Below are 17,902 nucleotides of genomic sequence, written 5' to 3'. Positions count from 1 at the left end.
TGCTCATGCCGATTCTGTGAGCATAGGAGTGAGAAGCTGCCGTGTGAGTCTGAGTGAGTTTTTTTTTTCTTTACTATTCCAAATACCCAGCAGCACCACATCTGTGCCCATCTGTGCCACTAAAGTGCTCATCAGTGCCATTCTGTCAGTGGATCCTCATCAGCGCCCGTCAGTGCCATAAAAAATGCATATAAAAATGCATTTTCATTTTCTTTCCACATTTTCCAAAAACTTGTGGAAAAAAATGACATGTTCAATAGACTTATAATGCCTCATAGAATATATGTTGGGGTGTTTGCTTTCCAAAATGGGGTCATTTTATGGGTGTTCCCATTGTGCTGATGCTCCAGGGCCTTCAAAAGTGTGATAGGTTGTCAGGAAATTATATGTGTAATTTATGTCCCTCGAACACCTGATGGTGCTCCCTGCATGTTGGGCCTCTGTATGTGGCCAGGCTGTGTAAAAGTCTCACACATGTGGTATCGCCATACTCAGGAGGAGTAGCAGAATGTGGTTTGGGGTGTAATTGTAAGTATGCATATGCCATGTGAGAGAAATAACCTGCTTATATGACCATTTTGTGGGAAAAAAAATAAAAAATCTTCATTTTACAAAGAATTGTGGGAAAAAATTACAACTTCCAAAAACTCACCATGCCTCCTCCAAAATACCCTGGAATGTCTACTTTCCAAAAAGGGGTAATTTGGGGGGTATTTGTATTTCTCTGTCTTGTTAGTGTCTCAACAAATGAGATAGGCGGTCAGTACATCAGGTGTGATCAATTTTCAGTCATTGGCACCATAGCTTGTAGACTCTATAACTTTCACAAAGACCAAATAATATACACTGATTTGGGTTATTTTTACCAAATATATGTAGCAGTATAAATTTTGGCCAAAATTTATGAAGAAAAATTACTCATTTGCAAACTTTTATAAACGAAACCAAGAAAAATTCATTTTTTTTACAAATGTTTTGGTCTTTTTTTATTCGTAGCGCAAACAATAGAAAACCTAGTGGTGATCAAATACCACCAAAAGAAAGCTCTATTTGTGTGGAAATATAGGATAAAAATTTCATATGTGTACAGTGTTGCGTGACTGAGTAATTGTCATTCAAAATGTGAGAGCACTAAGCCCGGGTTCACACTAGTGCGAACTCTGATATCACGTTTGATTCACACCCGCACTGCAGGTGCCAATCACATGCGATCTCTGAGCAATGCGAGTTCAGCCATACAGTTGTATGGCTGAACTCGCATTGGATTCGCACAGAAAATAGTGCAGGGACTTGTTTTTCCCCGCACTAGAATCGGATCGCATGTGTGTTCTCACCTATGCAATCCGATTCTTGTGCGAGTTCACAGTTCGCACTGCAATCTGTGAACTAAACTGGGAGTGTGCTTAACATTGGTAATGACACCCGCAGCGGTTCGTTCAAGGCAGTGTTCCTGCATCGCATCAGTGTGAACCCATGGTGAAAGCTGAAAATATTTCTGGTTAGGAAGGGGGTTTAATAGGGTTTAAGTGCCCAGTGGTTAAGAGAGTGCTCCTAATCTCAGCTCATTACCTGTATAGAAGACACCTGGGAGCCAGAAATCTTGCTGATTGATAGGGGATCAAATACTTATTTCACTCATTCAGGCTGGGTTCACACTGGTCCGACAAACGCTCCGACATTGGGAGCTCATGTCGCATGACGTGTGAAATTTAATGTTTCCCTATGGGAGCCGTCCTAACTGGTCCGACACAAGTCGTTCCGACTTTAGAAATGCTCCCTGTACTACTTTGGTCCGACTTTGATCCTACTTCAGCCTATTGACTATCATTGAAGTCGGATCAAAGTCGGATTGCCGTCTTGCATGATCCGACTTCGGCACGCGACTTGTGCTCAGATGTTCTTGAGGGGGAACTCCGCGCCAAATTTTAAATAAAAAACCGGCATGGGTTCCCCCTCCAAGAGCATACCAGGCCCTTGGGTCTGGTATGGACCTTGAGGGGAACCCCCTACGCCGAAAAAACGGCGTGGGGGGTCGCCCCCAATCCATACCAGACCCTTATCCGAGCACGCAGCCCGGCCGGACAGGAATGGGGGTGGGGACGAGCGAGCGCCCCCCCCCCCCTCCTGAACCGTACCAGGCCGCATGCCCTCAACATGGGGGGTGGTGCCTTGGGGGAGGGGGCGCGCTGCGGCCCCCCCACCCCAAAGCACCTTGTCCCCATGTTGATGAGGACAAGGGCCTCTTCCCGACAACCCTGGCCGTTGGTTGTCGGGGTCTGCGGGCGGGGGCTTATCGGAATCCGGGAGCCCCCTTTAATAAGGGGGCCCCCAGATCCCGGCCCCCCACCCTATGTGAATGAGTATGACGTACATCGTACCCCTACCCATTCACCTAGGGAAAAAGTGTCAATTAAAAAAAAACACTACACAGATTTTTTAAGTAATTTATTAGACAGCTCCGGGGGTCTTCTTCCGACTTCGGGGGTCTCTCCGGTTCTTCTCCGCGCTCTCCGGGTCTTCTGCCGGGCTCCTCCGCTATTTTCTGCTCTTTTGCTATAGCGGAGGAGCCCGGTCTGCTGCCTTCTTCTCTTCGGGGGTCTCTCCGGTTCTTCTCCGCGCTCTCCGGACCTTCTGCCGGGCTCCTCCGCTCTCTTCTGCTCTTTTGCCGCTCTTTTGCTATAGCGAAGGAGCCCGGTCTTCAATCTTCTGCCTTCTGCTCTCTTCTCCTGATGTTGACACGACGCTCTCTGGGGCTGGAATGCACTCTGAGCGCTCCGCTCTGACTTATATAGGTGGTGACCACGCCCCCTTATGCCGTCACAGTCCCTGGGCATGCTGGGACTGTGACGGCATAAGGGGGCGTGGTCATTGGGTGATGACCACGCCCCCTAAAACGTCACAGTCCCAGCATGCCCAGGGACTGTGACGGCATAAGGGGGCGTGGTCACCACCTATATAAGTCAGAGCGGAGCGCTCAGAGTGCATTCCAGCCCCAGAGAGCGTTGTGTCAACATCAGGAGAAGAGAGCAGAAGGCAGAAGATTGAAGACCGGGCTCCTTCGCTATAGCAAAAGAGCAGAAGAGAGCGGAGGAGCCCGGCAGAAGGTCCGGAGAGCGCGGAGAAGAACCGGAGAGACCCCCGAAGAGAAGAAGGCAGCAGACCGGGCTCCTCCGCTATAGCAAAAGAGCAGAAAATAGCGGAGGAGCCCGGCAGAAGACCCGGAGAGACCCCCGAAGTCGGAAGAAGACCCCCGGAGCTGTCTAATAAATTACTTTAAAAATCTGTGTAGTGTTTTTTTTTAATTGACACTTTTTCCCTAGGTGAATGGGTAGGGGTACGATGTACGTCATACTCATTCACATAGGGTGGGGGGCCGGGATCTGGGGGCCCCCTTATTAAAGGGGGCTCCCGGATTCCGATAAGCCCCCGCCCGCAGACCCCGACAACCAACGGCCAGGGTTGTCGGGAAGAGGCCCTTGTCCTCATCAACATGGGGACAAGGTGCTTTGGGGTGGGGGGGCCGCAGCGCGCCCCCTCCCCCAAGGCACCACCCCCCATGTTGAGGGCATGCGGCCTGGTACGGTTCAGGAGGGGGGGGGGGGCGCTCGCTCGTCCCCACCCCCATTCCTGTCCGGCCGGGCTGCGTGCTCGGATAAGGGTCTGGTATGGATTGGGGGCGACCCCCCATGCCGTTTTTTCGGCGTAGGGGGTTCCCCTCAAGGTCCATACCAGACCGAAGGGCCTGGTATGCCCTTGGAGGGGGAACCCATGCCGGTTTTTTATTTAAAATTTGGCGCGGAGTTCCCCCTAATACCAAACAATGCCGGGCATTGGCGGGGATCCAAGTCGGATCCCCGTTCATTGAAAGTCGGACACATGCCGGCTTTATGTCGCAGGGCAAAGTCGGATCCAAAGTAGGACGGCTGTCGTGTCGCACCAGTGTGAACCCAGCCTAAAACGCAAATCAATTTATGACTTTTTTGAAATGTGTTTTTCTGGATATTTTTGTTATTCTGTCTCTCTCTGTTAAAATAAACCTACCATTAAAATTATAGACTGATCATTTCTTTGTCAGTGGGAAAAGTACAAAATCAGCAGGGGATTAAATACTTTTTTTTCCCTCACTGTAGCTCCATATATATAATCCTTTAATTTCTTCATTCGTACAAGTAATGTCTTTGCTACTGGATGGACATTGTTAGTGGTACAAAAAAATTAGGAAACAGAAGAGCTATGCTTTATGTGCTGGAGTGGTGGCCACTGAATTGGCTAGGAGTTTCCTGGTCAATAGGCATACCTCTCTTAGGCCCCTTTCACACTGGGGCGGTTTGCAGGCGTTATTGCGCTAAAAATACCGCCTGCAAACCCCCCCAAAACAGCCTCCGCTGTTTGTTCAGTGTGAAAGCCCGAGGGCTTTCACACTGAAGCGGTGCGCTGGCAGGAGAAGAAAAAATCTCCTGACAGCCGTATTTTTGGAGCGGTGAAGGAGCGGTGTATTCACCGCTCCTAAACCGCTCCTGCCCATTGAAATCAATGGGACATCGCGGCAATACCGCGGCTATAGCCGCGCTATACGAGTGGTTTTAACCCTTTTTCGGCCGCCAGCAGGGGCTTAAAACCGCACCGCTAGCGGCCGAATACCGCGGTAAAACAGCACTAAAAATAGCGCTGTTTTACCGCCGACGCCCCCTACCGCCCCAGTGTGAAAGGGGCCTTAATGACAGGTTTTTCTACATTATTGTGTAAGATGGATAGTCTTTAGTTGACTTAATATTAACAAGTCCTTGTTTTCCTTACCTCCTAAAGATGCCTACGGACCTAATGCTGGCCATACACATATACATTTTTGGATGAGAATATTACATTCGATGAATGGACGAATGTCATTTGAAAATTTCACTTGCTTTTAACATTTGATTTTAAAATGTAGTTTCTAAACAAAACCACATACACTGCCCAAAAAATGTGTTCGATCAAGAAAAGTTTTCTATTCTACTCCTTCCAATTTTCCCATCACTGTGGTCAAAAAGCAACATTGATTTAAAAAAACGAACAAACGTTCTTAAAATGAACATTTTTGAATGAAAATCTATACATGTATGGCCAGCATAAGACAGCAGTCGGAAGATCTGACTGACCATATTTGGCTCTTAGGAATGATGATTGCATAGCTTTGCACAATCACAACATGTTATTTGATGGCAAACAGGAGCAATCTATGCAACGCTATTAATTTTGCTTTGGTTGGGTGTAGTGCATAGCCTTAAGATGGATGCTGCTGTTATCCAGATCAGATACCGATTTATGAGTACCCTACATTTTTAATGCTAGTTACTTATTCACATTGTAATGTATTAACCCCTAACAGGTAAACCAACTCCAACATGAGTTAGCCAAGAAGGATGACTTACTTAGGGTGGTATCTATTGCCTCAGAAGAGAGTGAGACTGACTCCAGCTGTTCAACCCCCTTGAGGTCCAATGACTCCTTCACCCTCACACATGGACTCCTGCAGCTAGATAACTTGCATGGGAAACTTCGAGAACTGGAGGAGGAAAATCTTTCCCTACGCTCCCAGGTAATAAAACCAATCTATTAAAAAATATAAAGCAGAAGTACTCCTGTAAAATCACAGAAAATTTTTTGTCAAATTCCTTTTGATTTTAAGCAGTATTTGTACATCCAAATAAACATAGTACAGAAAAGGTCTACAAACAAAATAGACTGCAGCCCCCAAATTCTGCAACTAGTACAGCATAACCTTCTAAATTACAAGTCTAAAAACCAAAAAATTCTACCCCACACCAAAGATCTCAACCCTATAAATTTATATTAGATCAAGCAGAAAAAAGGAAAAAAAAAACAAATCTGAGGCCATCCACAAGAAATTGGATACCAGAGTTACAGGTACCGAGCATCATGTACGGAATAAAGGTCAAAATTGAAAGCTGTTAAGCTAATGACTAGTAAATTTAAAGCTGTAGACTAGTGGGCATTTAAACAAAACAACCAGAGTGAAAGTGCAAGTGATTAACTCTAATCAAAGGCGGTTGATGTAGAGGAACCCATCTACCCCAAACCTTATCAAACTTAGAAGGTGTACCTTGTTGAAATAGGTGAAGAGCCTTGATTTCCAGGCAGCTAGTGATGGTGCTAACGTCTTTTTCTAAGACCGGATAATCCGCTTCCTAGCATAGAATATTAATTGGGTGAGGATGGTGCGAATGGTATTTGTAAGCACTAAAGAGTCTGCCAAACTCAGAAGAAGACGAACCTTAACCCTTTCATGACTAAGCCTATTTTTGAAATTTGGTGTTTACAAGTTAAAATCCGTATTTTTTGCTAGAAAATTACTTAGAGTTCCCAAACATTATATATATTTTTTTAGCAGAGAATCTAGAGAATAAAATGGCGATTGTTGCAATATTTTTTATCACACGGTATTTGTGCAGCGGTGTTTTAAACGCAATTTTTTGGAAAAGTGACACTTTCATGAATTTTAAAAAATCCAAACAGTAAAGTTACCCCAATTTTTTTTGTATAATGTGAAAGATGATGTTACGCCGAGTAAATAGATACCAAACATGTCACCCTTTATAATTGCACGCACTCGTGGAATGGCGACAAACTATGGTACCTATGAATTTCCATAGGCGACGCTTTAAAATTTTTTTATGGTTACCAGGTTTAAGCTACAGAGGAGGTCTAGGGCTAGAATTATTGCTCTCGCTCTGACGATCGCGGCGATACCCCACATGTGTGGTTTGAACACCGTTTACATATGCGGGCGCTACTTCCGTATGCGTTTTCTTCGCTGCGCGAGCTCGCGGGGACAGGGGCACTTTAAAAAATTTTTTTATTTATTTATTTTATTTATTTTTTTACTTTAAAATTGTGTTTAAAAAAATTTTTTTTTTTTTTTTTTACTTTTATTGCTGTCACAAGGAATGTAAACATCCCTTGTGACAGTAATAGGTGGTGACAGGTACTCTTTATGGAGGGATGGGGGGTCTAAAAGACCCCCCATCCCTCCTTTACACTTCAAAGTATTCAGATCGACGAAAACGGCGATTCTGAATACTGTGTACTTTTTTAAATTCGGCGCCATTGGCAGCCGAGTAAACGGGAAGTGACGTCATGACGTCGCTTCCGCGTTTACAACAAGAAGGCTGGAACGAAGCCGCTCACAGCTTCGTTCCAGCCCGCCCCCAGCCGCCGAAGATTCCCGATTGGACACCGGGCCTCCCGATCGCACGGGAGGCCCGGTAACAGCGGCGGGAGGGGGGGATGTCCCCTCCCGCTCCTCCGGTATAACAACCGAGCGGCTTTTAGCCGCATCGGTTGTTATACACGGGTAGCCGATCACCCGCTGGAAACAACGGTACCGGGATGATGCCTGCAGCTGCGGGCATCATCCCGGTATAACCCCGGAAAGCCGAGTATGCATATCTGCGTACGGTCGGCGGGAAGGGGTTAATGGAGAGGGTCATGGGTAGAGTGGTGACTGAGGGGATGCAAGTCAGGACATCTTTCCAGTAAAATTGAATAGCTGGGCATTCACAGAAAATAGCAAGGAAATTGGCGTGCACAGGGGAGCAACGCCAACAGGAAGAGCATTCATTTCTATAGAACCTTGCAAGAAGGACCTCCCAGATGTCATCCCTAAGTAAAATCTGAGTCTTTACAAAATTTGTTGCATGAATAAGTTCATATCTTTTGTCATTTTATTTTTGGGTGCATTGTGTGGCGGTAGGAATACTCTGCCATCCCAGTTACCGGCTTCTATGGAGAAGGAAGTACCCACCAAAAAACTGGGACTTTAACGGCAACAAATGTACAGAAATATAAGAATACAAACTTTCTTTCTCGGACATCACGGGACACAGAGCCACAGTAATAACTGATGGGTTATGTAGGTACCAATAGGTATTGGACACTGGTCACACCCTAATCAGGAAGTTCAACCCCCTATATAATCCCTCCCCTCACAGGGATACCTCAGTTTTTACGCCAGTGTCTTAGGTGTTGGACGTGTAAAGATGTCCTGTGCTGAAGCTCCAAAGGGAATATCCATATATCCTATACTGGGGCAAGCCAGGCGAACTGGATCCATTCAAAGTGTCTTTTCATGGCCAAATTGGATGGTACCCAGGCCTCGTGTCCGAAGAAACAAGGTTTTACCTGTAATGCTTCTCTTTTTAGAGAGCTGGACCCCGCATATCAGAAAAGGGTCTTTAACACCTTATTTCTGGCTGGGTGCTTTACAGGGCCAGAACTGTGGATCCCCCTATCCGTAGGGGGCCCCAGTCTCTGAAGGTTTTTTCAAACGGAGCCCACCATGAGAGGTGAAGATTGGGTCTGTGTATACAGAATCCTGCGGCTGGATAAGGTAAGAGGAGATTCGACAGAATTTTTGAGTTCTAGTAGGATTTCTCCTTTAAGGTAAATGCATGCTATGCCTATTGTGACCACCGGGGGCTGCCAAGAGCACAAACCTTTTCATGCTGATTTCTGTCCCAGCGTTCGACGCTGCACAAGCTCCTCCGACCGGCTCCAGGTAGGATGGGATGGGGGGATTTCCCCCAGGCTAGGGGGAGGCCGCAGGAGGGCTGTAAGGCGGTGTTACACCGCACTGTCACCGCCGCCGCCATTGCTTCGTGCAGGCTCCATCTCTGCCAGCCTCTCTCCTTCCTCCTCCACCCCCATCCTTCCTCCATGCTCATCCGGAAAGCGGCTCGTGCGGGAAGCGCACGTTAAAAAAAATAAAAAAAAGGCGAGGGGGCGGGGCGTCAGCACAGCGTCAGCCTGCTCAGACGCCCACATTGTCTGAAACAGAGCTATTTAAAGCACTCTTTACAGGTGCTCTGAGCCTTTGGAGGGACACAGAGCTGACAGTCGCATGTTAGGTGGGACACAGGCATTCTCCTAGGCTGCATTTACTAAGGTAACACCTGACTGGGCATTTGGTAGCAAGACTTTTGCCAGACTACATCGCTCAGCAGTCAGTGTTCATTTTGGATACCTACACCTTGTTGCTTTGCACTATGGGTAGAAAAGGTTCAAATACCCCCAGAACCAGAGACACTAGGGGATCTCGGTCGGGTTCTGCAACATCCTCCCCCCCTGAGGGGCCAGGGACGGCTAGCCAGAGAGAACCGTTGGGGTCAGGGGCTGTACCCGCTTCTGGCACTTCAGCCCCTGTATACGTTACACAAGAGGTTTTTTCCTCAACCATTACTGGTTTAGAGGAAAGATTAATGGCCTTGATTACATCTTCCAATGCGGACAGTAGTCTCCATCCTGCAGGGAGGAGAATTTTTGGCATCGATAGACATCAGAGATGCATATCTACATGTGCCCATTTTTCCTGCTCATCAGAAGTTTCTACGCTTTGAGATAGGAGGGCGCCATTTCCAGTTTGTGGCTCTGCCCTTGGGGATAGCCACTGCACCTCGAGTGTTTACAAAGATTTTGGCTCCTCCTCTGGCCAGATTAAGGGCTCAGGGTATAACTGTCATTGCATACCTAGACGACCTGCTCTTGATAGACCAGTCGGTAGCCTCCTTGAACGGGAGCTTGAGGACCACGATCAAGTATCTGGAACACCTAGGTTGGATCCTCAACCTAGAAAAGTCTTTCCTAAAGCCAGTAAGAAGACTGGAGTATTTGGGTCTGATCATAGACACAAGCCAGGAGAAAGTATTTCTTCCTCAGGCAAAGATTACTGCTTTAAGGGAACTGATTCTGACAGTCGGGACCAAGAAGTGTCCTTCTGTCCATCTTTGTATGAGGCTGCTAGGAAAGATGGTGTCTTCATTCAAAGCAGTTCCCTATGCTCAGTTTCATTCGAGACTGCTGCAACACAGTATTCTGTCGGCCTGGAACAAGAAGGTTTAGGCATTAGACTTTCCGATGCACCTGTCTCATGCGGTGCATCAGAGCCTCAATTGGTGGCTAATACCCGAAAACCTGCAGAAGGGGAAATCCTTTCTACCGGTTACCTGGACGGTGGTAACAACAGATGCCAGTCTGTCAGGTTGGGGAGCAGTTCTGGAACAGTCTGCGATCCAGGGGTTATGGTCCAAGACCGAGAGGACTTTACCCATCAACATTCTGGAGATCCGGGCGGTATATCTAGCCCTAAAAGCCTGGACTATTAGGCTACAGGGTTGCCCGGTCAGGATTCAGTCCGACAATGCCACAGCAGTGGCTTATGTCAATCATCATGGAGGCACCCGGAGCTGGGCTGCTCAAAAGGAGGTGAACCAGATCTTAATCTGGGCAGAGATGCATGTGCCATGCATATCGGCAGTTTTCATTCCAGGGATAGAGAACTGGCAGGCGGACTATCTAAGTTGCCAGCAGTTACTCCCAGAGGAATGCTCTCTGCATCCCGACGTCTTTTTGGCTATATGCCAAAGATGGGGGATCCCAGATGTAGATCTCTTTGCTTCCCGGTTCAGCAAAAAGATAGACAGATTTGTGGCAAGGACAAGGGATCCTCTTGCATGCGGGACGGATGTGTTGGTGATTCCGTGGCATCGGTTCTCACTGATTTATGCATTCCTGCCTATTCTGCTACTGCCACGACTCCTTCGCAGGATCAGGCAGGAAGGGAAGTCAGTACTTCTGGTGGCCCCCGCCTGGCCCAGAAGGACTTGGTATGCAGAAATAGTAAGGATGACGGTAGGTTCCCCGTGGACCCTACCGGTACACCCAGACCTGTTATCTCAATGTCCAGTGTTCCATCCTGCCTTACAAATACTAAATTTGACGGTTTGGCTATTGAGACCCACGTTCTGAAGAGTCGTGGGCTTTCGGGTCCTGTGATATCTACCTTGATCAATGCAAGGAAGCCAGCTTCCAGAATGATTTACCATAGAGTCTGGAAAGCTTATATATCCTGGTGTGAATCCAGAGGTTGGCATCCCAGAAAATATGTGATAGGTAGAATTCTTGATTTTTTACAGTTAGGATTAGAGATGAAGCTGGCCTTGAGTACCATCAAGGGCCAGGTCTCGGCCTTATCAGTATTGTTTCAATGGCCACTTGCTTCGCATTCCTTGGTCCAAAACTTTATGCAGGGGGTGATGCGTCTTAATCCTCCGGCTAACGCGCCCCTAAACCCCTGGGACTTGAACTTGGTTCTGTCGGTGTTACAGAAACAGCCTTTTGAACCAATACGTCAGATTCCTTTGATCCTGCTGACAAGGAAACAAATTTTTCTGGTAGCCATCTCTTCTGCTAGAAGAGTTTCAGAATTAGCAGCTCTTTCCTGTAAAGAGCCTTATTTGATTGTACACAAGGATAGAGTGGTACTGCGCCCTCATCCTAGTTTTTTACCGAAGGTGGTTTCAGATTTTCATCAAAACCAAGACATTGTTCTGCCTTCCTTTTTTCCAGATCCTTGTTCTCCGGAAGAAAGAGCGCTACATTCTCTGGATGTAGTAAGAGCAGTCAAGGCCTATCTGGAAGCAACTGCTCAAATTCGCAAAATGGACGTTTTGTTCGTGCTGCCAGAGGGTCCCAGTAGAGGACAGGCAGCATCAAAGGCTACCATTTCTAAATGGATTATACAATTGATTATTCAGGCTTATGGTTTGAAACGGAAGATTCCTCTGTTTTCAGATCAAGGCACATTCCACAAGGGCTATTGGTGCTTCTTGGGCAGTGCATCACCAGGCCTCTGTGGCTCAGATCTGCAAGGCCACAACCTGGTCTTCAGTCCATACATTCACCAGATTTTATCAGGTGGATGTGAAAAGGCATAAGGATATCGCCTTTGGGCGTAGTGTGCTGCAGACAGTGGTACAAGGTCCTCAGGTCTGATTGCACCCTACTTGGTTGTGCTTCCCCCCCCCCTCAGTTGGCATTGCTTTGTGACATCCCATCAGTTATTACTGTGGCTCTGTGTCCCGTGATGTCCATCGAAAGAAAAGGATTTTACAGGTAAGCTGTTATAAAAAAATCCTATTTTCTAACAGCTTACCTGTAAAATCCTAATTGACATAAATGGGACTGCCTGTACAGTGATGCATGGAACACCTGTGCGGGTAAACATGGCCCTCCATGGGTGTACACTTTAGTATGCCACATGTGAACGATACTTTAGTACTAATTTAGCAGGAATTTTGTAAGTTACGTTGTGTTTATGTGCAATATTAATGATTTTAGTGTAAATAGTGATATGATGAATATTTGCGCAATTATTGTGGGGCCCAAAAAATCAGTAGCACTTTTTTTTATTCTACTGGCCATGTGCTTTTAGAAAATGTCTAGTTTGAGGGGTCTTTTCAAATTCTGTAAGCTGTAAGTGAAAAATGAAAACCTCCAAATGTTTGGGTACGTTCGATTTTCACCATTTTGCAAAAAGACGCAATTTTAAAATTTACAAATGTTTGTTATTTATTAACGCTATACAGGTTAAGCTTTTATATTTAGTAGGGATTTAGCAGGAATTTTGTAAAATTAGCTGTGTTTTTATCTGCTAATAATGGTTTTAGTGTATTTTTTGCGAATATGACAACCATGACTGTACAGATAACAGTGGAGAAGTGAGTGTAGCCCTGAAGGAGATGGAGATCATTTGCAGGCTTACCGGGTGGAATAAAAGGCCCCTTTCACACGGGTGAAAAGCCCCATTGACTGATGAAAAACGGACATCCTCACATTTCTCATGTTTACATCTGTGTCCGTTCAGGTCCATTTTTTAAACTGAACAAGACTATGTTCTGTTCCATGTAAACAGACATTCTTGCATCGGTTGTGACTCTTTCCAGTTGTCAGTACATTTTTCTTTGTTTTTAGATTTATATACGTTTTGAAAATGTTACCTCCTTGCAACTATAGCTATAGATTTCTGATGGCATTGTGTGAACATTGTGAGGGAAATTTATCAAGTAAGATGCTAACAGAAGTAGTAGTTGATTCGGCTCCCTTTTTTTCAGCAGATTGTGTATTTGTGACTCATCATCTCCTGGGCAATCAACCAACACAAATTTGAAAAAATCTGCAGATTTTTTGGCATTTTAATTTGGACAAATTTGCCATTTAAAGTATAGCAAAATGCAAAACTCTTTTTTGAAGTTTTGGACATAGTGGAGAGGGATTAGAACACCTGTCAGGTTTTATTGCTGTCTGTGCCCCCCATTGGGGAACCTCTTTGTCATTTTTACTGATCAGACGAAGACTGAATGTGAAAAAACATCTTTACATTTTGGGCTGTCACCAGAACAGAAAAAGAGGGGAAATTCTAATGGGTACACTAGTTCTAGTGACAACCAGGGATACCCTAACTTTGGAGGGATCTCTTCTCACTTCCTGTTTTGGCTACGGGACAGGAAGTGAAGGGAAATCTCCCCAATGGGACTCGGGTGGCAAAAAAAGCAAGGTTTATAACGCTGCCTTACTGTCCAAAATAGGAAAAATAAAAGTTCTACTTAAAAATATGGCATGCCAATTCCTGTTTATAGGTATTCAATAAATTTAAACGGTTTTCCACCAGATTGGGTCTAAATGATTGTTTTATCCACACATCAACCTTTCTAGTAAACCTGACCAACAAAATGAAATCACATTCCAGGCATCTGTGCCTCTTGGAAGGGATAACCTAGATTTTATAGTTCACTTTCAAGTCCAGGCTGACAGTCTGTCAGAAATGGCTTTTGTGTGCATTGCTGCACACTGAAGATGACAGTTTTGCTGAACTTGGAGTTCCAGTAGATGGCTTAGTCTCACTGCCGACACTAGACAATATATTTAGTACTGTATGACAGAGCTTATCCAGTTAGCAAAAGGCTTTTAAAATCATATTTACTGGATGACAGACACATACTAAAGGAGCCTATGAGCAAAGTCTGTGGTTTTGGCACAGCAGTTGGAGTACTCTCTGACCTTTGTGCCATTTTTTTTTCATTTATACCAGATGTCAAGCAGATTTTATTTATAAACAATTATCTTAATTTTACTCTAGTGTTTTACTTTTGAACAGTAAGTTATGGGGTTATTCCTTCTTGTGGTGATTAGGTGTAGTAGATCCAGACAGATTCAAACAAAGGAAAGGGAAGATCATACACAAATCATGTTTAGTTTATGGGAGCAGTGTGCAAAGTAGTGCTTTCAAGACTTGCACATTGAATCTGTTAGGTATTTTAACTGTCACAGCTGTTATATACTAGTGCAAGGATTTACTGACTACAGTATATAGACATATGTATGTCTATACCATTGATAGCGAACCTTGGCACTCCAGATGTTTTGGAAATACATTTCCTATGATGTTCAGCTACACTGCAGAGTGCAAGAGCATCATGGGAAATGTAATTTAAAAACATCTGGAGTGCCAAGGTTCGCCATCACTGGTCTATACTGTACAGCACATATTTCAAGCACAAGCCCGGGGGCTAAATTTGTCCCTCCAGGCCCTGTCATGTGGCCCTCGCACCCAATTTTGCAGCCGGAAGATGGCAGAACTCCTCTGCCATCACCTATGGATCTCGCCCTCCACTCCTGCTCCACGCTGTCGCTTGTAAAGCTTTGTTTAGCGACTATTGGATCTAACAGGTCCCTGCACACGCTCATGGCGGGGACAGATCTCCAGAGAACGATCTCCCTAGAGCCGGGCCAGGTAGGAGAGTGAAATGCAAGGAAGCTTTGGGGAGATGTTTGAGGTTTAGGTTGCACCCTTCACTCTGTACACAGCATAACCCTGAACCCTGCACTTTGTATGTAGTGCACCCCTAAACCCTGCATTCTGTACATAGCGCACTCCTGGTCTCTCTACTCTGTACCTAGTACACCCTTAAACCCTGCATTCTGTACATAGTGCACCTCTGATCTTTTTACCTAGCACACCCCCTAAACTCTGCACTCTGTACATAGTATAATGCTGAACTCTGTACATAACACACTCCTGAACCCTGAACTCTGTACTCTGTATGTAGTGCACCCCAGATACGACCAGCCTTTGAGGGCAACCACGCTGCTGATGCAGCCCACAATGAATTTGCTTTTGATACCCCTGTCGTACAGTATAGAAATGTCTGACTTCTTTTTACATCCCTGGTGCCCAACCTGCAGCACGGGGGCTTTTTGGCACTAATTGTGCAGCCTTCAGTGACCCTGCAGTCAGTCGGTAGTCTGTGTTTTCTTTTGATTACCTACACCATGGAAAGAAAAATATTCTTTAGACTGGGTCGTAGTTGTTACATTTTTTTTTTTTTTTTTTTTGTCTTTTAAAATACCTCTTTTCTTTTGTTGTTTATCCATTTTATTTCCCAATTTTTTTATGATGCATTTGCAGAGGAAAATTTCATATGTGGCACAAGTCATTTTAAAGGGAGCTGTTGTGAGCACAAAAGTGGGAAAATTGATTTGTAAAGGAGATGTAATATCTGTGATCTCTAGCAGTCTCTTGTAACTTGTCTCCCAGCTATGACCTTCCCCTGAAGCATGTCCCCAGTCTCCATCAACACCTGCCGCATGTGTGCAGTCGTTGACTACCTCTTGTTGGCATGTCTGCAGCCTGACAGCCTTTCTGATGCATTACATTCACTTAATATTATGTGTGGCCCTTTGGTAATATTAGGCTAGGTTCATGCTTATGCAGGTTGCAGTTGTTGCATTTTCCCAGTGCGTTTTGTTTTTTTTTTTACAATTGTTTTTGATGCATTTTTGGGAGGTATCTGTTGTTATACAGGAGAAACAGCGCAAACCATGAAAAACGCAAGCACTGCGTTTTTTATGAATATCTGCTGTTTTCTATTGAAGTCAATGGAATAAAAAACTCAACCTGCTGGGGACAGAAAAGTCCCTGACCCTTTACTAAAAACGCACCAGTTGAAAACACACAGATGTGCATATGACCCATAGGAAATCTATGTTAAATGGACTGTAATGTGTTTCTGCAAAATAGAAAACACTCAAAAACGCATGTGCAGGTGTGAACCAGGCCTTAGAAGCCTCACGTGAGGCATCCTATATCTAGTAAGTTGACCACTGCTTTTTAAAATACCCTGCAGTCTTAAATGTGATACCAAATAACCCCAAGCTTATCTAACCCACTAACCTATCTCTAATTGCTAACCTGACTTTAACACCTCACCTTCCCTCTATTTTAATATTTATCCAAATTGGAACTGGAATTGGCCCTCAAACATTAACTGAACAATAGATGTGTATTTTATGCCTAATCATTTTGTGAAATGTATTGATTATTGATGCATTTTTAAGGCTTCTTATTTGGAATCACTTATCCACCAACACACATCTCTCGCACACAGTGGTATATGTACAGACCATGCGTTGTGTGATGAGAAATAGGGGTAGCAAGGCCAGTGTGTTTTCTGAATGTACCCCATAATTAACTTGACAATAATGCTTTAACCTCCCTTAACATAATCCCTGACACTTAGTGCTGGTTCACACCAGGTAAAGTCCTGTCCGTTTTTAATCTGCATCAAAAATTGCATGCACTGTGTTTTCCATGTATTTCAATGGCCCTAGTTCAAACTAATGCAGTGCGTTCCAATACAAAGTAGAACATCCTGCATTTTTTTTCTGTACTGAGCACAGCAAAACGCATCAAAAAGGCATCAGAGCGCACATGCCCTGAATTGAGATGGGAAAAAAAAGGGGGGGGGGGGTAAAAATGCACCACAACACATCAGAAAAAAGGCTCATGGAGGTATGCACCCGGAATGTAGAAATTGTGGTGAGAACCAGCCCTTAAGGTAGATCTAAAGTCTCAGAAGGCGCTTGGTTTGTCACAACTCTTGGATATACTCCTACAATAGTATACTTGTAAGCTCCAGCTACAGGACCCAGAGAGTGCTGGCATCAAACCAGGATTGTGTTATGACAAGGTTTGGGTGTTTAATCTCAAATTGAGCAAAGGTTAAGCTCCTTTTTACATCAATAGATTCAAGGGAAGACGAAAATAGGTAACTGGTCTCTGCACTGCACTGTTATCTTAACCATTTTAAGATAGGTCAGGTTAATTGTAACCTCTGGAATTCCATATTCACTTTATTAGGCACCAGATCTATCAGTACTAAAAGTACCTTGAGTCAGATATTGGCACCAGAAACTAGTGGTTCATGTGTACCGCTGTTCCATTTCAGTACTCTGGCCAGGTAGCTAAAGTCATCTAAAGTATTTGTATGTCATATTTGTAAACATTTCACTTACTAAATAGGTTATGGTTTACCTCCTGTTGTGAATCACATGTGACCAGGTGTTCACATTTTGCCGTTTGTGTCACCTTCTCTTCTCCAGCCTATCATTGCCCTTCACTACTATGCAAGGCCCGCTTATAATGTACAGGACCGAATCCCCTGTAAAGATCACCTACTGATAGTACCTATAATGTACCTCAGGGCTTGAGTCCTGCAGGAACGCATGGGAATGGCATTCATGTACTTTTTCCACAGCAGGAACGCCGATTCTGTTAGCAGCTGCGTCCTGCAGGACTGGCCTTTGAAGTATGCGAGCTGTGCGGCAGGCGCTACACCAGCAGCCGCTGACACAGTTTGCAATAGTAAGTGCCGCACACTGATTGAGGCGAGTGTTGCCAACTGCTTGTTCATTTACGGGCAGCCTGTATATTTCAGCTCATTTTCGGGCTGCCCATGAAAAAATATGGCTGCGGGCCGTCATAGCAACTGCGCATGCGCCGTTCCGAAGCCTGCAAAGCTTGTTCATGATCGACCCATTTTTTGCCGGGGGGGGGTGAAGGGGACAGGGGAGGACATTGCTAAGGGGGGGGGGGTGAAGGGGGCATAGGTGGACATTACTTGGGGGGGGGGGGGGGTGAAGGGGGCATTTGAGATGAGCTCCCACACTTTTTTTCCAAGGACTTGATACCTAATGTACCTTTTGGATCTTTTGAGTAGATTTTATATTT

At 45.1% G+C, this 17,902-nt stretch overlaps 1 protein-coding gene across 4 annotated transcripts in view; it reads left to right on the top strand.

The window, feature by feature from the left end:
* TRAK2 (trafficking kinesin protein 2) overlaps positions 1-17,902 on the top strand; it is a 105,445-nt gene that overhangs the window by 57,240 nt on the left and 30,303 nt on the right. For all 4 annotated transcript variants that reach the window (XM_073633271.1, XM_073633270.1, XM_073633272.1 and 1 more), the window contains one exon: positions 5,369-5,578. In XM_073633271.1, the coding sequence (XP_073489372.1) occupies positions 5,369-5,578 (210 nt within the window). The remainder of the gene's footprint in view (positions 1-5,368; positions 5,579-17,902) is intronic.

The sequence above is a fragment of the Aquarana catesbeiana genome, linkage group LG06 (genome assembly GCF_042186555.1).
Source record: "Aquarana catesbeiana isolate 2022-GZ linkage group LG06, ASM4218655v1, whole genome shotgun sequence".
Taxonomy (NCBI): Eukaryota; Metazoa; Chordata; class Amphibia; order Anura; family Ranidae; genus Aquarana; species Aquarana catesbeiana.
Note: the sequence above shows the minus strand (reverse complement) of the source record. Positions and strands in the feature narration are given on the sequence as shown.